The sequence below is a fragment of the Arvicanthis niloticus genome, chromosome 2, assembly GCF_011762505.2.
Source record: "Arvicanthis niloticus isolate mArvNil1 chromosome 2, mArvNil1.pat.X, whole genome shotgun sequence".
Classification (NCBI taxonomy): Eukaryota; Metazoa; Chordata; class Mammalia; order Rodentia; family Muridae; genus Arvicanthis; species Arvicanthis niloticus.
This window is the reverse complement of record NC_047659.1, coordinates 55,689,789-55,715,727: the sequence shown is the minus strand read 5'-3', so window position 1 is coordinate 55,715,727 and position 25,939 is coordinate 55,689,789. Positions and strand designations below refer to the sequence as shown.

Genomic DNA, 25,939 nt, shown 5'->3' with positions numbered 1-25,939 from the left:
TAGACACTTGGCATCGGCGTTGGCCAGCATTGGATTGGTAACGGGTGAAGCACATGCTCAACAGCAGCCACACTGGGGAGAGAGGACCTGCAGTCGTAGGACCAGGGTCCTTAGTGTTGACAGAATACAAGCTGACAACACATCTTGTGCTCCAGGCATCACCAGATGAGGTGTACATGAGTTCTCATTATAGGTACATGGTACGTGTTGTTACTCCCATTTTACAGGAAAGAATGGAGAGACACCAGAGAAGTGACTCATCAAGTCAACTCAGTGCATAAGAAGACAAGGGTTCAGACCAGAGTCTGGTCTACACTACCCGTCTTCCTTTGCTAAGAAAAGGGATTTTGATCTTTTTGGAGAATCTGTGTCTTTTGTTCATTAGGTTAAAGTTAAAGGCTCAAAGTGTTTTCATTGTGTTGACTCATGGCTTAAAAAAATAAAAGGGCACCCAGGACAGTGGGTTCCAAGAGATAAGGAATGGCTGTTTGGTTGCACTATTGAGATAGGAGAGAATGCCTCTTCCAGATTCATCTAACGAAGGTCCCTCAGGCTCAGCATGCTCCAGAGCTCCTGGCGCTTCTCTAGCATGCTTTCAGTGGTTACAAGGCTTCAGTACTACAGTTATCCAGGTTTAGAAGCCTGCTTTGATTCTGTCTCTTTTCTCATCTCTGGTGGTCAGTAGGCATATCAAGTGCTACTGCTCTATTTGGAATCAGATTTCCTTCCCTCTCTCTCTGTTATTCTCTTTGGGCTCACTGCACCCCACAAGGTTTATGACAGTGCACCTGTGGCTGGTTCTTTGTCCTCAGTGTTGCTCTTTCCTCTTCTGTCATGCTGGTTGTTTAGAAACAGTGTATCTATTGCTTGCATCCTTTGGCTCTGCCTCCTTCAGACCCAGTCTCCTCTCCCTCTCTCTGTCGATTCACTCTTTGCTTGTCCCATCTCTATTCTAGCCAAGCAGGAGGACACACAGGTCCCTTTGCAGCACTATTCTCACACAGGCTCTTCCTGAAATCTCTGTGACGTCACTACAAACACTTGAGATGCAGAATCTAGCAATCACACAGTATTTACCATTTCCATCCAAGAAAGTTTTGATGGTAGAATTTCAGATTTTAACTATGTAAAAAAAAAAAAAAAGGAAACCTTTGCATTTCTCTCAGACAATTTTAACAACTGAATACTTAGTTTTTAAAAAGGTATAGAAACATCTTTGGCAGTAAGAGTATGAAATGAACAAAACCTTCTCCTTGGCTACACTGTTTCAAAGGAGTTCTTTTTTTTTTTCCCAAAAAGTTTTATTTTTCATCACATATAAAACTTAAATGCTTGATGTTTTAAGTGTGGACTAATATAATTAATTAATCTTGCAGGAGATTATTTAATGGCAACCCTGTGCATTTTATCTCACCACTCTTGAGGAATGGGAACATTGCATTTTGCCTTAAAACCTGGAATTTTATCTCATCACTCTTGAGGAATGGAAACATTGCATACATTTATCATGAACAAAGTCGGAATAGAATAAAAGTCATCAGGTTAATGGTTTATGTTTAATTTGAGTCAAGTGCTTGTTAACTAGTTTTTGTTGTTTTTCATCTATTTGGAGACCTTTATTTTTTTTATACAGCTTTTTTTTTGCACGTTAGCTGACAGCCACATATTGTAGCTCAGTGGTAGAGCCCATGTTTAGTATGCACGAAGCCCTGGGTTCAATACTCAACACCTCAAACCCTTCCCCATTTATGTTTTATATGAAGAATAAGGAGAGGGAAAGAATGCTGGTTAAGGTTTGTTAGGTTACGTGAGGCATTGAGCGCATTTAGCATTAAGTGTTAATAGAGTATACAACTCTTGGATGAAAGTGTGAGTTGAGTACCAGCAAGAACCTTGGTTAGTTACTGTGTCTCTCAGCAGGGGTGCACAGTGCAATTCATTAGAGGCTGCTCTCCTAATTAGAACACAGAAAGCCATTATCATTACCATTTACTGGGATTACAGCATCGGAAGAAGAACCAATGGTGAATCCTAATTATTGCTGCATCTATTAATTGTACTGGTTTGAGAGATCTACAGGCCCGAGGCTTCCTTTGTGCTGAACTATTTAGTCTGCATTTAACAAAGGGCCTGGAGTTCTTTCTGGATTTCCCATAGACCCTGTGCCAGGAGAGTATGACACAGGCATTCATTGACAAGGTGTGCTTGGTTCTATTTGTCATAAAGTTACACACGTTGGGTCAGTGCCTAATATTTGTATAACCTTTGCTGGGATACAACATTCATTTACAGCATTTATGAAATTCAAGAACACGTTATTTATTAAGTGCCAACATTTTACTCATGGGTGATGCCGATTCATGAGCAGTAACTGTCAATCACATCTGAGAAGGGACCTCCTCCTTACTCAAGTCCCAATAGTGGGGCAGACTTGCAGCCCTAATAAGGGACCATTTCCTGGAGACAACTGATTCTTAACCAAGTCAAGCTGTTACAAAATTACACTTTATAGGTGATGTCCTGAGGTAATCACTCTGTTATCATTCTTTCTTTATTCTGTCGCCTTCCAGATTTTCCTATGGACTCGAGTACTGGACACTGCAGAGGGGCAAGCAGTGGTGAGTACATGGCTGTTTCTGGCTCTTGTTTGTGGCGCAGTTAATTTTTGATATGGTCTTAATGCCCAAGTTTTACTTGCAGATACTTGTGTCCTGTTTTAAAAAATAAACATAAAATAAATTTTGTATGCATGCTGACTTTATTTTTGTGTTAGTGTATTGAAATGGACCTCTTGGTTTACAATTTGGTTTACAAAAATGCTAATGAATATATAGATTCATGTAACGCTGGTTTTTCAGGATACAGAATAATTCTATCATCTCTTCCCATACCCTTTCATGTATAATCTTTTATAATTACAAGTTTCATCTGCTTTTAAGCACCAGCTGCTCTCTGGCACTATAATGTCCTTTGGGATTGTCACATAGATGGAATCTAGGGATGTAGCTTTTGATCTGCCAATCTCTTTCCATACAACCTGCAACCTGGAAGTGGGTACTGTAGATTTGGCTCCAAAAGTGGAGAGTTTCCAACTACTCCTGTGTCTTGCAACCCATCTCTTAAGCCATCCTAAAGCAATGCTAACAGTGATAACTATGTCAAGTGAGCCTAAAACCCTGACAAAGGAGACCAGACCCTTCCTCTCTGATTAGGGAGCTAGGGGTGCTAAGAAACCAGGCAGATCCTGTTGTTTGGTTCATAGCCAGCCACTTCTTGGCCCCAGATGCAGTAGCCATCACCAGAAATGAACTGCAGAATAGAAGAAATAATATCTTGGTTTTCTATCAAGGATCAAAGTGGGGTGCTCCAAGAAATTGAATAGTAAGTTCTCTCTCTCTCTCTCTCTCTCTCTCTCTCTCTCTCTCTCTCTCTCCCATGAGAGAGATTGGGGGTGGGGTGGGAAATTATCTTGCATTCATGATTGCAAACTGCTAGACTCACCCCTGGCTATGTGTTAATTCGACTAAACAATGTTCTACTTACTGAAGAATTAACTATGGATTATGCATCACCTAGATGACATGCCTGGATTGAAGTTAAACACTGCTGAGAGTACAGAAAAGCCCACAATCGTTGTGTGTTGGTAGTGCAGAACTGAAAAGCCACATATGTGCTTTTGTTTTGCCTCAAGACAAGGCTTCCTTTCCTAATCTTGCTGTTGTTTATGTGTGAGCATTCCTGAGTAACTGCTTCATGCCTTCTGCTCCGGCCATGTTCACTGAGAGAGAAAGAATGGGTCTAATTATTCCATCTACCACACAGTAAACTTTTTAATAAAGTGCAAAAAAGAACAAAACCAAATAAGCTGGTGCATTTTTTTTTTTTTTAGCACTGCCTTGTAAAGACCACACAGCAGGATATTTGATGTTCAAGTGTTCTAGAAGCCTCTGAGTCACTTTTACATTTCTTTACAACATAACTTCTAGTCAGGGCTCTAACAATTGCAGGTTAATTTTGCCTGGTCTTGAATTTTGCGTGAATAAATAAATCCTCAGCTTTTCCTCTGTGTGCACAGTGGCTTTCTTTGCTCTTCTTTATACACACGACAGTTTAAGTTTTCATTGATAATGCTATAATGCTGTCCATCATTAAAGGTACCAGACACAATTCTTCCTGCTGTCACTAGCTATTAGGGTTTTTCCTATTTCTATTACTGTGTCTAAATGTTGCTCAGTTTCTACATAGTTGGTTTTTTGTTTTTTGTTTTTTTCTTCTGGTAATTTTCGTTGATTTTGATCAGTATGCTACAGTTTGTCAGGAACCTCATGAGTGAACGGAAAACATACTTGTTGATTTATGAATAAGTTAGGAATAAAGATTTTCACTGAACTGGCCACATCCATTGAGTGTTATCATTAGTGGCAAGTATCTGACTTTAGGTACTGCCCATCAAAAGTAGCCCTAAAAACCATTCGCCTTATGTAAAAGTAACTGATTTAAAAATTAATTAGAATTTTTGAAGATGAAACCTTTATTTTATTATCTAAATGCAAATTATATATAAGGCAGAGCGTGGGATGGGAGAGTGTAGGTGGAGCTGGCAACCATCGCCCTGATTAGCATTGGATGCTCCTTTCAAGGGCCATGGCTGAGCCAAAGGTGCCACCACCACTGCATCATGATTTCCCAATGTCTCACATCATGTCGCAACCCCTCACTCTGATCCTGAGACAGGAAAAGGTACTGAAAAGTACCCCACCCATACCCACAGCAGACTCCATGACAAAGCCGGGTTTCATCCCACTAAAGCAGCTGGGCTGCAGATGCCCCTCAAGGACCCATGGCCACCCACATCCTGTTCCCCAGAGGGTGCTCATCCCAGATGCTTATTTAGAATATCTTAAGTTCTGGTGATACAATGAGGAACATCTTCTGCCACACAAAAGCAGATATTCTTGGTGTCTGCTACTCTGAGGACCACTCCTTCTGTTGTATTTGTGTAAAACAAACTAAAAAGTTCACTTGTTTGGTAATGCAATTGATCAGTCAGAATTTCTTATCAGGTGTGTGTGTGAGTTGCCAATTTGTCTCAGAGTTATGGTTAGCGTTTCAGTGTGTCAATGAGCAAAGACATCAATAAGACAAATAATATACAAAAATGGATCCATTTGGAGCAGGGCATGGCAGTGCCCACCTTCAATTTCAGTTGTCTAGAGACAGAGACAGAGCTCTGGAGGAAGAACCAAATGAAATCTCTGAGTTCGAGGCCAGCCTGGTTGGCATAGTGGGTTCTAGGAGAGCCAGGGCTATACAAAGAAACCCTGTCTCAAAAACAAAAACCCAAACATATAAACACCCCCAACAACAACAACAACGACAACAACACAAAACTAGCTCCACTTGGTAAACCTCAGAGTGAGTGGAGTGTTTCTGGAATCAGAGTTTTCTGTTCTCTTTTCCAAACACGTTTTTTTCTGTTTGCTGGTATAATGGGGGCAAGGAAAAACAAGAGAGAAATGCTTATGGGGGGCGGGGGGGAAACACATTGACACAGTCACATGTTTCAGAAGTAGACGTAGTTTGCTCACACTCAGAATTTTATCCTTTGGAGAAAGGTCACAGCTGAAAAGGCTCACAAGAAAACAGGAAATGAGGAAGGCCCAAAACCATTATAGCCGCCATCCTGACCCCTTTCCAAAATGTCAAACTGTTTGTGTCTGGAATTTGGGGTAGACATTCTTTCCCTCCAATTAGTTATTTGTTGCCTTAACACTTAACAGGTTTTTTTTCTCTTCTGTTTCAGAGATAATGACTCTGAACAGCTTCCAATTTGTGAGTGCGTTTTCCTGTCGTAAATCTACTGTCATAAAAGAAATAGATGTTCTGTGTTTTACAGCATGGGATGTGAATCACATCAAATCAACATAGAAAATTAAGAGGGACGTTTAATTCATTTAAGGAAAGGGTATGGGTTTTGTTCATTTATTTTTTAGTTTAATGTTGGTTGTTTTTTGAGGTAGGGTCTGTGCGCCCCAGGCTGGCCTCGAACTCTCTCTGCTTCTGAAGATGAGCATGAACTCCTCATCCTGCTGCCTCCACCTCCCAAGCTCTGGGATGACAGGCTGGTGCCACCACACTTGGTTTTAAGCATTGCTGGAGAGGAAGCCAGGGCTCTGTGCATGCTAACAAGCACCCTAACAACTAAGCTACAGTTCCAGGCCAGTGTGTTAGTCTTTGGAAATAAACCAAAAATAATTCTAGTTTTGCATGTGTGATGACAACCAATTTATGAGCATTTACATTAAAAAACACACATTCCCCCCACCCCACCCCCCACCCCAGGGAGGCAGTAGCTGGCAAATTCTGATGTACTGTGTGTGCATGACCAAACAGCTTCACTGGTCTTTCCCAATATGAATATCAGCTTGCACTGACTGGCCTCTGCTCTCCTTTCTGACTTGATTTCAGAGGCTGAATTAGCCAGTCACAACTAGGGGAAATTAGCAAGGCTAAAAGGTGTATTTTGTGATCTTACTGCAGTTTACAATCACTGGTCTTTCTCCAACCTACCCTTCACACATGGGAGCTGCCACTTCCAACCAATTAAATCTCTCTCCCATTCTCTTCCTTAAACTGTTAGCAAAATTGTCTTAGTGCTTCTGTGCCTCAGGCACAGGCACTTCCCAAGGATCTCAGCTTGGGCCCTCTTCTCTCTTTTCTTGAAGGCTTCTTCCTGTTAGAATTCATCTGCCCACAGAGGTTCTTAGTCACATCTCTGACTATGGTTCTGTTCACTCTCCCAGAAAGAATAGCATATTCCTATTTCCTATCCACCATCCTATTTATATTTGAAACAATTTATTCAACAACAACAATAACAACAACAACACAACCCTTTTTTTTTTTTTTTTTTTTTTGGTTTTTCGAGACAGGGTTTCTCTGTATAGCCTTGGCTGTACTGGAACTCAATCTGTAGACCAGGCTGGCCTCGAACTCAGAAATCCGCCTGCCTCTGCCTCCCAAGTGCTGGGATTAAAGGCATACGCCACCACTGCCCGGCCAATACAACCTTTTTAATAAAAACTGTCCACCTTGAAGGATGTGGTGTCATCCCCTTCCTAGGCTCCCTGCAGGAGAGTGTCGGCGTTGGTTTTAGTCCGTCTATCCTCCCATTCTTCAAAAACATAATGGAAACTTGTTTCTCCCAGACCCACTGCGTAGCAGGGGGATGAGACAGAGTGGTCAGTAGCAGGCGGCCACTTCCCCGTTCTTCTCTGTCTTGTCTGTACTAGGCACCGAGCAGACACACCCTGTCATGGTAGTGCGGCCCATTCTGTCCTCCCATTCTTTAACTTTAAGGACATTATAAAACAGTTAAAGGGAAAACAGAGTTGCATTGACTCATATTTCAGAGAATTTGAATGACTCTTAGAGCCAAGAAACCTTGTGAAGAGCTATTTATTTAAATATTTCTGAAAAGCTAATCTTGAAGAAATAAATGGAATTTTTCTTGGTGACACAATGTTAGTCCTTGCAATCTTAAGCAATTTCCTTTTACAGAGCACAAATCATTATGAACTGAGTCCTTTATTACAAAACTCCAGGTTTGTTTTTATAGCTGAGTTTGAGCCCATGCTACTTTTGTTTTTCAAAACTTTTTTGTTATCTAGGTTCACCAGTCAATGTCATCGTGTTTTCCCTAACTCAAAACAAAACTTTAGATATACCTATGTGTGTGACATACACATACATATATATGTATATGTATATATATACACATATATATATAATGGACTTGACTTCATATATACATATATATTTCATTTAACTTATGCACATATTCAGAAAATTCATATTATTTTAAATATCCAATGAGTTGCAGCTAAGGCACTTCATTTCTGGAAAAATGAAAGGAATGTCTTGTGAATTGTAGGTTAATGGTATTTTCTAAGGTTTAGTTTACTTAGAGTAAAATAAACTGTTGTCTAGTGTGTGCTGCCTTGAGTTCTGACATTGTCTGCACCCGTACAGCCATCCCTGAACCTGGGATAAATAGCACTGTCGTCATCTTTAGAGATTTCCCATTCTAGACTAGCAGGGATCTAATTTTCATTACTGTACATTAGAGTCATTACATCTTCAGCTCTCTGCACACAGGTCGAAGTACAGCTGTATCTTGTGCCCTTGGCAGCGTTTGCTTACTATAATGCTCGTGAGATTTATCTACTCAGTTGCATTTCATTGTTTTCAGTATATAATGCACCTTCAAATGGTATGGTACCAGTGAAGTTAGACGCTTGCAGCCATTCAACTATTGCGCCCAGCTTGATGGAGTTACTGGTTTCTGATTCTGCAGGAACTGTCGTTATGATGCCCAGACACACTCCCTCCCTCCACTTCCTGTTTTATTACTGAGACCAGACAACTAGGATTCTAATGGTTTGTTTTTAATGTCCTAGGAACAATAAGACTCTAGAGATTTTTCCATCAAAGCATCCTTTTGATGACTAGTTATATCAGGGTGAGGGGGTGTAGTTGGCCATGAGGATAGACTCTCTGCATGTCTTCCTGTCTCCTTGTTTCTAGAAGGGTAGTGGGATGAACCTTCTGAAGTGCAAATTGTTTTGAGGCCATTCTCCTTCAGAAAGCTACCCGAACAACAAGTCTGACATCCACCCTGTTCTGTTTGGATGATTGTGACTGAGCTGAAGAGCCAACATCATAACTTCTACTGCTCTTCCATTCCGTTCCACTATGGCCATTCTGTCACAGACGGGCTTGATTCTGCCACGTAGCCGTGGTTCTGACTTTGTGGTCTCAATCTCCAGCATCCCACTCTTCGGTCACTTCCAGATGATTCATTCTGAAACTGTAGCTGCTGGCTTTTTTTTACTCCTTTGTGCCTGCCTGCCGGTCAATTGCTCTTACTATCCGTCCGGCTCTGACTTCTTTATTTAAACAAGACTTTACCGTTTATGAGAATAAATGGTTTTCTTGAAAATCTTCAATTCCTCCCCCCCCCCTTTTTGTGGCAAATCGGTTCGATCATTCAGATTTGTGACACACTTCAGGAAAGAAACTTTATTGAAGAATCAATTTGTGTGCCGGTTTTACCCGCTACACAGTTTGTCCTTCATTTAAAACCTCAGCTCCGTTCTTCCTCCTTGCACCCCACAGCTGTGTCCCTTATCTTCCTTCCCCACAGCTGATAACATCATTCCATCCTTCAAGGAGAGAGTAAAAGCTGTTGAAGGGACAGGTCTCTCTCACCCCTCACCCCTCACCCCTCATCATCTGGCCACTGTCAATACCTTCTGCCCTTACCTCTTGTATGGTGGACAAGTGTCTGGCTTTCAAAGCCCTGTTCTCCATTTTTTCCCCCAGGGCCCTGTCATCTCCTTGCCAATTAAATTCAATGGACTTTTTTATTTCTTAACTAACTTCAGCTTTGAGGGTCATTTGACATAAACATTGTCCTCTTCCCCCCTCCCCCAGGATTTCCTGTTTTTCCAGCTTTTGTGATTCCACCCCCCCCTGTGTTTCCTCCCACATCTCTTGATGATGCTCTCTCTCTCTCTCTCTCTCTCTCTCTCTCTTTCTCTTTCTCTCTCTCTTTCTTCCCTTTCCCTTCCTTCTTCCTTTCCTCTCTCCCTTCCCCTCTTCAAGTTAGCAAGAAGTATTACTGGCTGACCATAATTCACCTTTCTAGATTCATATTTGAAGACCACTTCCACTATAAGAGCCAAAGCAGCTTAGACCACTGGGTTATGCACTGAATACACATGATGTGATTCTTTTTCACAACACGTCCACAGAGTTGCAGATTGCCTTGCGTGTTGTTGTTTTGTACCTTCTGCCCTGGCCATGTTGTGCATCAGGTGTCCAATAGTTCAGGGACGGAGCATAGAATGTCGCACGCCAAGTAAATATTAGTACAGCAAATTTAATGAATTCAGCAGTGGCTGAAAGGCTTCAATAGATGTTCCATTTCCTTTTTCTACTTCATATCTAGGGAGGCATGGCTGTCCCAGAGGTATGAAGTAGAGGACACTGTCTTTTCTACGGTAGGAAGACACAGGCCCTGGTGGTGTGGTAGATATTTCCAGATGTGTAAAACTACTTAAAGACAGAGTCACAAACACTACTTTTAGGCAGTTGAAAGTATATGAAGGCCAGAGTTGAGGGTATAGGTCTTTACATTGTATGAATTTATTTTGTGAGTCTTTAAATGTTTGCTGTGGTTTTCTCCTACGTGTCTTAGAGTAGAAGGGAGGGCACAAGCAGATCTTGGGTCAGATGCAAGGATATGCACTTTTGGCACAAACTAAAACACACACTGATCTCATCAGAATGGTTAGTTATGAGAGAGCAATGGAAATGTAACACATGGAATTTTATTTTCTCCTTTTTTCTACATCCTTTGACCATAAGTTAGAAGTATAGACTTAAGATACTTTCTTAGTAAAAATGAGATAAATATCTACTCAAAGATAGACTCTTCCCAAGTCATAATTGGTTTATGGGCTGTTGACAACCAGTGAAGTTAATTATAGTCTTACAGCTGTGCGTGAGATCAAAATGAGTTCAAACAAAGGTCAGGATGAGTTAGAAAGTTGCATCACACTTAAGCTTGGTCTCAGACAAGGTTGTATTAAAAGCAAAAACCCAGCCAGTAACAAATTTTATAATTGTATCAGTCCTTTGGAATCACTTAGATCTTTTAAACCCACATAAAAGTAGTATTGTGTGTGTTTCTAATAAGTGAGGCTACTGTCATGATCAAAGTGGCTTATGCTTACCAGGAGTCTCACTGAAGACACAGTAGGCAGTGTGTTAGCTCAAATACTGCCTAGGAACTTGAGGCATCTCAGTGCTGGGGATGGGATTCACAGCCTTATGTACGCTAGCTCTGCCTCTGAGCCGGTACATCCCTGCCAGTCTGTTTCTGAGGGATGTTGGACATGTTTGGTTTTCTCGTTTGTATAAGGGTGATACACTCTTGTTCATACTAGCATAATCAACAATATTTCTAGCAGTGAGGCTGAAAGAGATGGATGAACAATTGAGAACATGAAGAGTAGTCTCAGGCCGAGAGCTCTAGTCATGGCCACTCACGGATGAGTGCTGCCCTGTCTCACAATCCAGGGTATTGGGTTTAATTCTAAACAAGGAAGGGAACAAACTTCTAACATCAAAACTGGCCACATTGAAGACTGTCTTAATTTGGGTTTTATTGCTGTGAAGAGACTCTACGACCAAGGCAACTCTTATAAAAGCAAACTTTTAATTGGCACTGACTTACAGTTTCAGAAGTTTAGTCCGTTATCATCTTGGCAGGAAGCATGGCAGCATGCAGACGGACATGGTACTGGCAGAGGCAGGAGGAGACTCTGATTCCACATTTTGCAGAGCTTGAGCATAGGAAATTTTAAGGCCATGTCTCTACACTAACATACTTCCTCCTACAAGGCCACACCTACTTTAATAAAGCCTCACCTCCTAATAGTGCTACTTCCTATGACCAAGCATTCAAGCACATGAATCTATAAGGGCCAAACCTATTCAAACTACTACAAAGACTTTCTTATCACTTCATTTTTAAAAAATAAAAATCAGCCCCTATAATGAAAAGTTTCCCTAAAATAAACCACCAAGGCAGCCTATAATTCTCTTATAAGATTTCATTTTCGATATGTAATGTTTTTATGCCAGTCTGGTATTATATTTCATTTTGTCATCATAGAACCCAAGACTTTAACTTCCTGACTCACGAGGAAGCTGGGAGGGGAAGAATACTAACAGTTACACTGGTGGCACTGGTAATCCTATTGGCTCAATAAGAAGTCCAAGTATAAAGAAATCAAGCTGTTGATAGAAAGAAATAAATGGTCACAGTTTCATTTATGGTGGTGGACATAAAAAATATTGCAATAGATGCATGTAGGTTCTCTTTCCATGGCTTTTTTTTTTTCTAGTTCTTAGGCTTTGTGGCCTAAGTGTGAGTATACACATATGCGTGTGTGTGCGCGTATATGTGTGTGCGTGCATGCATGTATGTGTGCATGAGTGTGTGTGTGTGTGTGTTTGTGTTTGTGTGACTTAGAATAGAGTTGGGTTTATTAGTGTAAGGTATGATGTTTGGACTAAGTGATCACAAGTAAGTGGAAGGAAACTACATTTGTACTTGAGGGATATAAAATTCTACTTACACTGTTGATAATATATTGAACTACTTGATAGTCAAATTATATTGGTATTTGCTTATAGCAGAAGCTAAAAATTAGGGCAGAAAGGGTCATATTTTTATGCAGTGTGACAAAATTCCCTTGGTGACCAGTAAGAGTAATTAGTGTGTTGCAGAGGAGCAGCTTCTGGCCCCAAGGACACATTTGCCCAGCTCATTAGATTTTAGGGAATAATCTATATAGAGGTAATTGTGCATATCACTACGTAAATGTCCTCTTGAGACATTCCTAAATCATTTTACAATGCAATTAAAAAGCATCTCTGCCTCAAACGTTTGATGCAATGCATTCGTTTGTGCTTCAGGCAAAGTGGCATGGATAACAATATCAAATTAGATTCAATTCAGTGACACTTGGTGTATGGTTTTTTACTACACTTTTAAAAATTAAAGCAAAAGCAATTTCTGAAGATGAGAAATGTATAGCTAATTTATGAACTTGTATTATTTTTACCTTATTTTTGCAATGCCAGGGACCAAATCCAAGACCCTTTACAGCTTGTTAAGCAGCCTAGTACTCAGCTAAAATCTAAGTCCTTGCAGGCGTTATGGTGACACATGTGTACTTCTAAGTAGAGAAATAACAAATATTTAACTTTATGAGGAGAATTTGTAGATTCAAGCTATAGCAATTTTTTCTTCAGAAATATTCTCAAGATTAGGAGACCTTTATAAAATGTATAAGATTACAATATATTAGAAAAAATGCTAATACCTAACAAGGCAAGACCTAGGTAACTTTCCATTTTCTTTAAAAGGGAATACAAACATTTTAGTAATAGGAACATTATTTTTGAAGTAGTTGTCTTTATAAAATCCTATTGTCTCTCTGTTTCTCTCTCTGTCTCTCTCTCTCTGTCTCTCTCTCTGTCTCTCTCTCTGTCTCTCTCTCTGTCTCTCTCTCTGTCTCTCTCTCTGTCTCTCTCTCTGTCTCTCTCTCTCTCTCTCTCTCTCTCTCTCTCTCTCTGTGTGTGTGTGTGTGTGTGTGTGTGTGTGTGTGATGTGTATGAGTGAGGTCAGAATTCAACTTTGGGGGTTGGTTTTTTCCTTCCACCTTTTTGTGGGTTCCAGGCATTGAACTCGGCCTCTTTGCTTGCTGAGTCATCTTGTCGGCTGTGGAGTGATCCTCTTCAAAGTGTCCAGAGACATTGGTAATCTCCATTGTTTACTGGACTGAGCTCCTACAGTAATCTGCTGATGCCCATGTACATGTTCAATTAAAGTAAAATTAATTTTGATTAGAAAATCTAAAGGCTGGCAAGATGGCTTATCAGGCAAAGGCTCCAGCTGCCAGGCCTTATGACTTGAGTTTGATCCCAGGTCCTACCTAGTAAAAAGAGACTCTTGCAAGTTTTCCTATGACCTACATTCACAAATTGCGGCATATGTGCACTCCCACAATACACTTATACACAAATACATGTACACAAAACAAATAAATGTGTAATTTAAAATGTAAAGAAATGGGGCTGGAGAGACGGCTCCACACTAAGAGCACTGGCTGTTTTTCCAGAGGACCCAGGTTTGATTCTACATATCTCCACAGCAGCTCACAACCATTTGTAATTTCAGCTCTAAGGCGTCCAGTGCCTCCAAAAGCACTGTGCGGATATGGTGCACAGACAGACAGACATGCAGGCAAAATACCCATGCACATAAAATAATAAATATCATAGCAAATGGCCAACACAGAAGTCTGCTTTTTATGGGTCTCCATATTAACATAAGATAGTTTTTAAACAGAACAACAACATGAAATTAGCTTGCTTTCTCTAATTCATGTGCTTTGTGTCATCATATGGGAAACACTTATTTAATTTTGAAGAAACCTTTACTAATCAAATATCTCCTAAGGGAATTGTGTTATTTCTTTTTATATAGACTTTGCTGACAGTTCACTATGCTTACAGTATGTGAGTGCGTGTATGTGGTTGCGTGCATGCATGTGTGTGTGTGTGTCTTATTTTCAGAAGTTTAGTCCACTATTGTCATCCAGGAAGTATGGCAGAATACAGGGAGGTGTGGTGCTGGAGAAGGAATTGAGAATTCTAATCTTGATCTGGAGGGAGCCAGAAGGAAACTGTGAGCCACTCTGAGCATAGCTTGAGCATACAAGGTCTCAAAACCCTCTTCCTCAGTGACACATTTCTTCAACAAAGCCACACCTACTCCAATATGGCCATACTTACTAATGGTGCCACTCCCTATGGCCAAGCATTGAAACACATGAGTCTTTGGGGGCCATTCCTATTCAAACTACCAAATAAGCATATGCATTACAACTGAGGTACAGCCCCAACTCCAGTTTCTCAACTAAGTAATTTTGGAAGTATAGTGTTTCCATAGAAGGTTTGAAAATATACTCTTGAAGATGTGAACTTATTTACAAATGAAAGATTTTTATATGTCATATAATCAGAGATTTTTATGACATGAATCTCTACTAGGTAAAAATGTGTTCAGGTCACTACTCACAAATATCTTTTATGATTTATTTTTACTATTAATAATTTTTAACTTTTAAAATTAGCATTTAATTACATCACTTCCCCCTTCCCTTTTCTCCCTCCAGCCCCTCTCGTATACTTATATAAACCCCTTATTCTTTCTCAAATTCATGGGCTCTTATTCTTTAATTGTTATCATACATATATACATATGACATATATAACATCACACACACATACATATATTCCTAGGTGTAGAACAGCATGTTCAGTCTGTATAATGTTTCTTATATGCATATTATTTTAGAGCTGACTATTTGCAGATATTTTTAATATGTGGGATTTATGTTTACCAAAGATGTAGTTTGTCTCCAACAAGTACAGCAGTACCATTTCATGTGATGGCAGCTGTTTTACCAGTGGAAGGGTCTCACTGGCTTATGGCACTTCCAGTTTATCTCCCTGAGTGGCTTTCTGATCCAGGAAATAATATGTGGAGAAATGCCATGTAATCTATAAAAAGTGTACATACAACAAGTAGTCTTCCAAAAGGCCACTATCTATGCTAGCTACCTAACTGCCCTGCAGTGAGCCTGCATTTTACTTCTGAAAGAACTAAATACATCCTGTTCCAGAGTCTGGGGTCCTGGTTAGCTCAAGAAGGATGATGAGCAGTGTTACCTCAGGATTCATGTGGGAGAGATTGGGAACTCTTCTTCAGAGCCTACTGATGCAGAAGAACAGGCTAGGTAGATAGAAGGAACAGCAAGATAGTTCCAGGAGAAAAAGATCAGACACAGAAACCCAGAGATTTCTCACCACCAAGTTCATATGGAGTCTTCCTAAAGCATAGGGTGAATGAAAGACTGCACATCTAGAAAAGTCACTTAACCATTTCATCTCTTTCAGAACGTTGCAAATGTAAGCCTGTCAGAGCTACACAGAAGACCTATTTCCGGAACAACTACAACTATGGTAAGGATACCATTATAGCCCACTCATAGACTGCTGAGTGCTGGGAAACCTGTGAGTGTATATTACATGCACAGGCTTACACGCGCGTAAGTGGGTAGTTTAAAGGTAAGGCTTAAAGTCAAAGGACACTTTCAAGGGTTGTTTCCAGTTTCAGCCAATTAAAATGCATCATGGTGCCAAAGTTCTTCTCAAAGGTGTGATTGTGAGATCATCAGTTTAATTAACTAATTAATTAATTAAAATCATAGCATTGAGTACCCAGAGATCAGTTTCAAAGTAGAAGTTCTTGTCTCCAGGTTGGTACCTGGATTCCAGCTGTGTCCCACAAGAATGACCCAAAGGACACTTGGAAGCAACACTTAATAGTTGTTGATATTCATCTAAGGGGATGCTTTGCTATTTAACTTGACCAAATGTAACATTCTAATAAGCTAAATGCTAACTGAAGAGCCTCCTCTACAAAACAGAGCTGACTGCTTTCCTGGGAGGATGCCACTTCCCCAGGGACTGTTTCAGGAGCTTTCCTTGTCCTATCTCATCTCGTTTTCCCATCCTCTTGTGAACATTCTTCTCATCCTGGCTTTATGGGTGATGGTTGTTAATCCAAAGCTGCCTCGCCTTTCATTATGTATAATGTACTTTTATGCTCCAGTGAATGTCAGTCACTGTTATGTACACGAGAGGCAGTCACTGGCATTCCTCTGCTGCTAAGATAGGTCTGCTCAGTGTTACTGCTTTCCACAGATTTTTTTTTTTTTTTACTATAGTTACTTTTCAAGTAGAAGCTGAATATTCCTTATCTAAAATGTTTGGAACCAGAAGTATTTAGGATTGTAGACTATCATTTTGTATTTTGGAATATTTGTAGATTTGCAAGGCTATTCTTGGAAGTATTCTTGGGAATGGGACTCAAGTTCAAGCATGAAATTTGTGTTTCACTGGCAGTTCCTGTCACATGAAGTCAGGTGTGGAATTTTCCATTTGTTACATTGTGTTGGATTTGGCAGTTGGAGTGCTCAGCCTGCCAGTGAGACCGACAAGGTCATGCCAGTCTCTGATCCTGAGTTAATGACTAAACATGGATTAGAGACTTCTAAAGTTAACTATCTTATGAAAATGAGAATTTTGTTTTTATGTGCCTTATTTTTAGTGATCAACTTCTAGAACAGGGGTTCTTAACCTGTGGGTCACCACCCCTTGGGGGTCAAACGAGCCATTCACAGGGGTTGCTTAAGACCACAGGAAAACACAGATATTTACATTGTAATTCACAACAGTAGCAAAATTAGTTATGACGGAGCAATGAAAATAATTTGTACTAGGGGGTCATCACAGCATGAAGAACTGTATTCAAGGATTTCAACATTAGGAAAGTTGAGAACCACTGTCCTAGAATTTAGGGACTTAGAAAGAGAGAAGTGGGCATGACCATGACAGTAATGCTTGGATATGTAACTTACTAAAGAGCATAAAAGAAGCTCTTGGGGGTAGGTGAGTCTGAATACAACTTCTTTCCCAAATTTTCCTTCAGTAGAATAAGTCTTTATTTTTTTGCTTATAATTTATTTGCTTTTAGACAGAGACTCTGCAAGTTCAAAGGCTAGCCTAGAACTTGCTCTGTAGCCCAGGTTGCCCCTGAACTTGTAACCTCAGCCTCTCTAGCACTAGAGTTAAGGGCATGAGCTTCCTGCTTATCTTAAACAGGATTTTAGCCACTCTTGGTTAGTGAGGGACAATCCCAGGGAGGGACAAATGTTCCCAGACTGAAGAGTTTAGTTTATCTAAGAATCAAATGTCTGGCTACTTAGCTACTTCTCCTTATGCAAACTGCCATGACTGCAGGGACAGGGAGGGCTTCGGTCTCAGAAGGCTAGCTTTTTAAGATTTATAAAGGTTATGTGAACTTTTAAAATATAGTTATAATAAAAAGTAAAACCATAATTTCATACCAGGGGTCTGGGAGTGTTGGTGGAGGGCTTTCCTGGCACTCACGGAACTCTGCATTAAAACATCGGCATCACATAAAATCAGTTGTGTAGCTCAATGCTACCCTTTGCTATGTAGCAAGTTGAAGGGCAGCCTGGGATAGATGAGAGCCTATCTCCAAATAAACAGCAGCAGCTGCCAACACACACACACACACACACACACACACACACACACACACACACACAGAGACACGCATGCACGCACATTAAAAACACAATAAAACGTTATTTTAAAGAGTTACTTTTTTATTTATCTTTAGTTACTACTTTTAACTTTGTCCGGCTTCCTTGTTAACACAATAGCTGGTTACCATTAAAAGTTAAAATACTAATCATTACAAATCATTAAAAAGAGCTTTTAGAGAAGGTAACTGAGTATTACAATTGACAAAAAGGAGGAACTTTGTATGTGGTACCCCACCTGTAGTCCCTCCCATCACTTGGGACTAATGCCAAGAGGATCAAGAGTTCAAGACCCCCTGAGACTGCATTGCAAGTTCAAGGTCAGCCTAGGTTTCCCCAATCACTATTGAAAAAAAAAAGAGGAGAAAAGAAAAGAAATAAGGAAGGAAGGAAGGAAGGAAAGAAAGAAAGAAAGAAAGAAAGAAAGAAAGAAAGAAAGAAAGAAAGAAAAAGGAGGGGGATGGTAGGAAATATTCTCTTTGTCATAGCCAGACACTAACTAGGCCAACTATAATTTAAAGATTGTTTTTTGGGTGGCACATAGGAGAAAATAGCTCCTCCAGTGCTTGGCTAGAAGGCAAACTAACGGAAGGAAAATATTTTTGTTTCAAAATATATTGATTTTCACTGTATGTATTTGTATGTTTCTATTGAGAAAACAAGGTACAGGCAGGCAGGGACAATTGCTAATTCATATGAAACCTCTGCCTCACTCTTGACCGATTCGGTAAAAAATTGTGAGTTTTAGCAAAATTACTTGAATAATAAAGTAGGTGTTGTAGAGAGGTATTTGTTTTGGAGGAGGTACATGTGCTAAAAATTCCTAATGAAAATAGTGGATGCTCCGGGTAAATAAATCACTTGCTTGAGAATATTTGCACAGCTCCCAATCACTAATGGCTGGTGGTTACTGGGAAGCACATTCATTTAAGCCAGGACTCACACAAATATGTCTGCTAGCTGGCCTTGGGAACTTGCCATCTGGAGGGAAAATGTTATCTCTTGTCAAAATACAGGGCCGAGGGAACAGGAAAGGACAGGGACTCCACTTGCCAATCAAGCCAGGCAGAGCCAGCTGGGCAGTTAGACTTTGTCTGCCACAAACTCTCACACTTGCAACAAATTCTCTGAAGACTGAAATACCCATCAATAAAATAAGGCTTTATCCTAAAGTTTACAAATTTTGGTAACTAAATCTCTGTCCTGTAGGTTGTCATACCTGTAGACCATTAAGTTACTATGATAAACTTGGAACATTACCAGCTGGTTTTATGTTTTGGTGGAAGGATTTTATCAATCCTGTATAATTCTGAACACCTAAAATACCTGGGAGGATCTGCTAGTGGGGGTTTGTACATTCCCAGAGTGGTTTCTCTTGGATATATTGTGTTTCCTCTGTAGACATTGTATTAATATGACAGAGCTTATTGCTGTTGGTTTTTTTTTTTTTTTATTAAATAACATGTTCGTATCTTTCTTTTTTAATAAAGTAAAACTTTCCTGTAAAAATGCTTACTTACCAGAAGATATGTACACGATGTGTCTCTTCAAAACGAGACAGAGAAGAAATGGACCTTCCAGGTTCCGAGTCATGTCTTTTGACTTTGCATTGGAGGATAATTTGTCTTTGTGTTGGAAAGTGAAGCTGATGCCTGTAGAGAGTGCAGGGGTCACTACTTGCATTGGGAGTAGGAGAGGGGGACTGATGCAATCCGCATGCTAGAACATTGTCCACGACATAGCAGGGGCATGGGGTAGCCGAGTAGCTGAGAGCAAGGCAGATGGAGGAGACAAGGTCTAACAGACAACGGATAACTTTTGTTCAAGAAGAAAGTTCAGTATACCTAAAGGAGATACAAACCATAACACTGGTGTGGAGGAAGGAAAGTGCCAATGTGGGAATGTCGAGATGAGGTGAGGAAGGTGGACTACTGAGGAGTTGGTTTGGAAAGATTAGTAAACAAGACCGAGCTGTAGCTGGGAAGAGAGCCTGCCTGAGAAAACTGAATAATCCTGATGAAGAAACAAAGAGTTGAGTCTATGCCTTTACATGGGGTAAAATTAGGTCATTTTGGCAGCAATTGGTGCCGCACACCTGCATAGCCACACATACAAAGTGAAGCCACGTAGGGAAATTGTAACAGATTAGTCAATCAACTCTGATTGCCTAAATGGGTCCATAAAAAAAATCAAACACGGGTATACACACATGTGTATGTAATCGCCAATGTACGCACACACAGATATACACCCAAATTGGCAGGGAATCAGGAGTGAGCAGGAAGAAGGCCAGTATGGTGTTTAGTTTCTCTAAAGAAAAATGTCTGCCTGACATTTCCTTTCTAATTATTGAGTATGAAATTGAGAGGAATTGGCTAGAAAGAAGCCTGCTGGTTTTCCTTTTTTTCCCTTTTTCTTTTGAATGGTGTACCTGTTGTTTGTCATCATATAAATCAAACTTACTTTCTTTTATCCAGTCATCCGGGCTAAAGTTAAAGAGGTAAAGATGAAATGTCATGACGTGACCGCCATCGTGGAGGTGAAGGAAATTCTAAAGGCGTCACTGGTAAACATTCCAAGGGATACCGTCAACCTTTACACCACCTCTGGCTGCCTCTGCCCTCCACTTAATGTTAATGAGGAATATGTCATTATGGGTTATGAAGATGAGGAACGCTCCAGGTAATTTTCCTCTGCAGGACATCGGGGAATTTGTTTTCCTTCCTAGCCAGTACATTTCTTTTTACACATCTTGCTGGGCCTTTCTTGTCTTAGACTCTTTCTACTTTCTTGGGAACTATGTCTATATATTTTAATTTCATATATTGGATAGAAAAAGGATATGAGCATCGCTTATGGGTGTAGATTTTTCTGGAAAGAGGGATCATAGATTTATTTATTTCTGAAAGGGGTCCATGATTCCTAAATAGTTAAGACTCTTCTCAACTCTCTGGTTTTCCTATTCTAGGATGAACATATTTAGTTTTTCTTGCCACCAATTCCTTGAATTTTTCGATTATATACTCTGTTTTTTCAAAAGTGGTCATTTGATTTTAAAAATGCAGGTTACTCTTGGTAGAAGGCTCTATAGCTGAGAAGTGGAAGGATCGGCTTGGTAAGAAAGTCAAGGTAAGCATGGGTTTTATGTTCAAAGTAGTACCAGGGCTGGGACTTAGCTCTGTGGTAGAATGCTTACGTAGCTAGCACATTCCAGGTTCATAACTGGTACCAGAAGAAAAATTCTGTCTGGTAATATATAATCCAAAGAAAACCATCTCTCATGTAAATTAAATATTTGCCCTCAACTATGCGAGAATATTAAAACCTGCTATACATATACACATATACATAGACATACACATACACCCACATATGCACATACACAGACACATATCTAGACACATAATGAATATTCTGAGAACTGAAATTATCTTTAATGTCTATTCATTTATGGAATGAATTTTCTCTACATGTATCAAAGCTCTAAGTATGGATGCCTTAACTTGGGAAACTGCCTATAGCTAGCCAACCACAACAGGCTGGCTTCATGCTAGCATTTGAGTGCCAGCCTCTGACAGCTTATTGCTCAGGCCACGGTAGGGTATGGCTTCCATCTTCTTGTTCAGTAGAAATCACACAGGGCTGTTCTGCCACCAACATCATACATCATTCCAGGCAGAAAGAAGCAAGGAGTTCAACATAGGTTTTCAAGAACTCTATCCAGAAACTTTATCATGGAACTTTCAATCAGAACAGGAGCAGTATCTACCTCCAGTCAGGAAAGCAGAGAATAGGGGTTTTTATTGCATCTAAACAAAGTGCTCTTCTATGAGAAGGGGAAATTATTAGTGATGAATAGAAAAATACCATGGTGTCCACTGTACAGACACGGACTCCTATGAAGAAGATGCTGCCACAGTCACAAGTGTAGAAGAGATCTCGCCAAACTGGGTGCTTAAAACAGTGATGTGGCTTTAATATTTTATATTAAGATCCTAGACCACATGTATGTCTATCAAGTAGTACATTACTCAGTAGAAAAGGTTTTTTTGGTTTTTTTTTTTTTTTTTTTTTTGTTTTTGTTTTTGTTTTTTTTTTTTTTTTGTTTGTTTTTTTTTTGCATTTCTTATTATTACGCTAGAACATCTTTCTCAAAGAGGAGAGTGAGAGGTGGGAATGAATGAGAGGCAGAAGAATCTCCAAGAGGTGTGCTGGGGATGGGGGTTGGAAGCGGGAACTATAACAAACATAATGCATCCTTCTCTGAGAGCTGGAGGGCCTGGGCAGCATTTCTAGGGTAAGTTAAACACCCTGAGACAGTTAATCTTGTACGTCTGGCACCCAGTGTGGCAGACACATGTGAGTCGAAGTGACCTACAGAAATGTGGAGGGCATGATTTCCTAGAAACTGTCGCTGCTATGTTCCTTTGTCCCCACTGTTGTTGTCAGAAGTGAGGTGCATTTCAAATGCTGCCTGTGAGTGTTTTTTGTTCATATCTCTCTCCAATTAACCTGGTGTTTAATTATTAGTGGAGAAGTGGCTCTTCTTCAGAATACTGGGATGTCCTTTCAGCCTTTCAAGTCTGTTTTCCTGCTTCTGAGTGCAGAATAGGAATTTGTCCTAAATTCCTGTACCAGTTGGAAGAACTTCAGCACCTCTGCTGCTGTGTGACAAGCCTTGGCGGTTCTGTTTCCACTGGGAGGCATGGCTTGTCCTGTTTTGTAGCATGGTGAATTTATTTCCTTCAGGGAAATCATAGTTTTTCTGAGATCACTGATATTCCCAGATTGAATTTAAACACACTAATGGAAAACAATGAACCAGTGACCTGAATAGTTGTCTTTTTTGTTTTGAGACACTGTCTTGCTATGCAGCTCTGGATGGAGTGATTTTTACAATTTAGCACAGGCTGGACTGGTGCCTGTGATGTAGCACAGGCTGAACTTGTACTTGCAATGTAGCACAGGCTGGCCTCAAACTCTCTGTAGTTTTCTTGTACTGGTGTTGTTATTATAGTAATGTATTACTGCTCCCAGTTCTTTTCTTAGGTTCCTCTTTTTTAAAAGATTCTTACATTTTTCTTTCATATTTATGAGTATTGTCTGTGTGTATGTCTATGCATAAGTGCCTCCTGCCCAAGAAGGCCAGAAGAGAGTGTGGGATCCCTAGGAACTGAAGTTATAGATATTTGTGAGCTGTCACTTGGGTGCTGGTAACCTCTGGTTCTCTGCAAGACCAGCAAGTGTTCTTTTTGGTTGGTTGGTTGGTTGGTTGGTTGGTTGGTTGGTTGGTTTTAGACAGTTCTGTGTAGCCCTGGCTGTCTTAGAACTCACTCTGTAGTCCAAGCTGTCCTCAAACTCAGATCTGCCTGCCTCTGCCTACAAGTTCTGGGACTAAAGGTGTGGCACTGGTGCCATCATAACCCCTGGCTCCAGCAAGTGTTCATAACTGCTAAGCTTCAGACCCAGTGAGCCAATCTTTAATTCAGGTTTATGCTCTAAGCCAGAGATTTGGGAAGACAATCTGTTCTGGTTGGAATTATTAGCATACTTAACTATAGTTTTCAGTTAACTCAGGAATGTTTAAAAGACTCTTATGAAGGACATTACTATTTAAAGTCAATCAAAGTTGCTCTTCACAGCTGATCTTCCTCTGAGTAGAAGGCCATTTAGAAAAACCTTTTAACCATTCTCCTATGTAAATGATTGTTTGTCTATATTCCATGACACCATGTTGTTCAAGGTATTTGAGTTAACTCAGAGAGAGTTAAGAATCAGATTATTTTTTAAAATATGAATATTATTGTGCAATAAAGTCAGCCAAGATGAGGATATACTTTAATGGAAAAACTAGTAATAGCCAACTTACTTTGTGCTGTGCACTTGGTTATTCTTCAATCTTCATAATAATCCTATTATTAGTTATTAATCTCAATATAGAAACAATAAAAACGCCGATTAAGTTCAGAAGCTTTGTATGCTTAAGTAGTGAGTTGGAATCAGAACTTGGGCCATATGACATTAGCTTCTTGCTACTTAAAGTGAGGTCATTGAACCAGCAGGCCATGGAACATCTGGGAGCTCCTGACCTGTGGGAATCATGGACCCCATTCAGAGGTGATGAATAGGAAGCTGTTCTCAGCAAGGTCCTCTGATGACTTCTGTGTTCACTGAAGTTTGTTGAGTACAGATGCTCTTATCACCTCGTACACTTTCACCATGTAACATCCATTTGATTTCTTGTATGACAAATAAACACCATTGACATCATTCATATGAAATACAAGTAAATGTGACTTCTCTTATTTAAAAAAAATGCATGCAACAACAATCAAAAAAAAACCCCACAATGTATGCATCATTGTAAAACCTGTAGCAGGGCAGGATCTTGTGGTTTTGCTGGAATTGGTGAATACTAGAAAAATATTTCAGAGACATCTTTTTTTCCTTTATGTTTTCACTATTTAAATCAGCTAACTTTGTGTATTTGTGTGTGTGTTGTGTGTGTGTGTGTGTGTGTGCGTGTACATGTTCATACATGCGTGCTTGTGCATGCTGGTGAATGTTCATACGGGTGGCTGGACGTCACTGATAGATATTGTTCATGTGTGTATATATGTTCATACATATGTGCTTGTGCATGCTGGTGAATGTGCACATGGTGGCTAGAAGTCACTGGTAGGTGTTGTGTATGTGTGCATATGTATTCATACATATGCACTTGTGTACGCTGGTCAATGTGCATATGGTGTCTGGCTGTCACTGGTAGGGGGCTTCCTCAATTTCTCTCTACCACACTTTTCCAGACAAGGTCTTTCCCTGAAACTGACACTCACTGATAAGCTAGACTCACTGACTACAGAACTGCAGGACCTGCCTGTCTTTGCCCCCTGGCTTGCTGCTCTCTCAGCACTGAGACTGTAGATGTACACCCAGATGCTGAGTACCAAACATTAGGTTCTTGCACATGTGCCATCTCCCCAACCACTCAACTAGTTTTGAAAAGGTTATGTTGATTTAGTCTTAAGAAAATGATGAGACATAGTCCTTCTTTCAAACTGTCAACATAAATCTTCCACTTGAATATAAATTCGGAATGTACAGATACTGTTGACTTTTGTTTCCTTTACAGACATGGAATTTTAGTTCTATGTTTTGGTACGATGGCATCCTTGAATATCTTATGGATGAGATGGTCTCCCTTGTGGTTTTTGAAATCAGAGCATTGTGTTTATGCAGCATCATTGTTATCCTTGGATAGAGATTTTGTACTTTTGGAAAAGTAGCAACACTTTAGAGCTCTAACTCTAGATTCTCCCTCGGTTGACAGCATCATAGAAATAACTCCCTATGTGCTGTGTCCATCCATGTGACTGTTCTCTCTTTTACATTTCACAGCGCTGGGATATGAAACTCCGTCATCTTGGACTGGGTAAAGCTGATGCTAGCGATTCCACGCAGAATCAGAAGTCTGGCAGGAACTCTAATCCCCGGCCAGCACGCAGCTAAGTCCTGAAATGTAAAAGGCCACACCCAAGGACTCCCTTCTAAGACTGGCGTTGCTGGACTAGCAAAGGAAAACTGCGTGGTTGCCCTCACGACCTGTTGTTTACCACAGATTCCGCGTGGCGACTGATGTTACTTCCGGTTCCTTTTCTCCTGCTTCTTAATGGCCTGGGGTTAGATCCTTAAATATGCTATATATTCTGTTTCACCAATCATGTGGGAACTGTTCTTTCACAACCAGAATAATAAATTAAATTTGTTGATGCTAAAGTCTCTGTACTGGATTCCCCGAGTTTTAATTTAGTGTTCTGTGCCCCAACTGAGAATGCAATATTTGATGTAAAGGGAGATCCCTAGTAATATCTCAAGAACTAGATATTGCTGTAAACCAGACTCTGCTGCTCTACTTGCAGCCCTGTGTTTGTATGCCTTTGGGCATTTCCCTCATGCTGTGAAAGTTCTAAATGTTTATAAAGGTAGAATGGCAGTTTGAAATCAGACACTGCACAAGCAGAGCAGCGCAACACCAGGAAGCATTTATGAGGAAATGCCACACAGCATGAATTATTTTCAAGATTGGCAGGCAGCAAAATAAA

The 25,939-nt window shown here is 40.2% G+C and overlaps 1 protein-coding gene across 1 annotated transcript in view; it reads left to right on the top strand.

The window, feature by feature from the left end:
• The window catches only part of Frzb (frizzled related protein), a 31,119-nt gene extending 5,506 nt beyond the window's left edge, over window positions 1–25,613 (top strand). Inside the window, exons 2-6 of the mRNA XM_034496815.2 lie at window positions 2,571–2,618; window positions 15,601–15,666; window positions 20,315–20,519; window positions 20,903–20,966; window positions 25,236–25,613. Of these exons, the coding sequence (XP_034352706.1) occupies window positions 2,571–2,618; window positions 15,601–15,666; window positions 20,315–20,519; window positions 20,903–20,966; window positions 25,236–25,346 (494 nt within the window). The 3' untranslated portion in view covers window positions 25,347–25,613. The remainder of the gene's footprint in view (window positions 1–2,570; window positions 2,619–15,600; window positions 15,667–20,314; window positions 20,520–20,902; window positions 20,967–25,235) is intronic.
• Window positions 25,614–25,939: the final 326 nt, after the last annotated feature.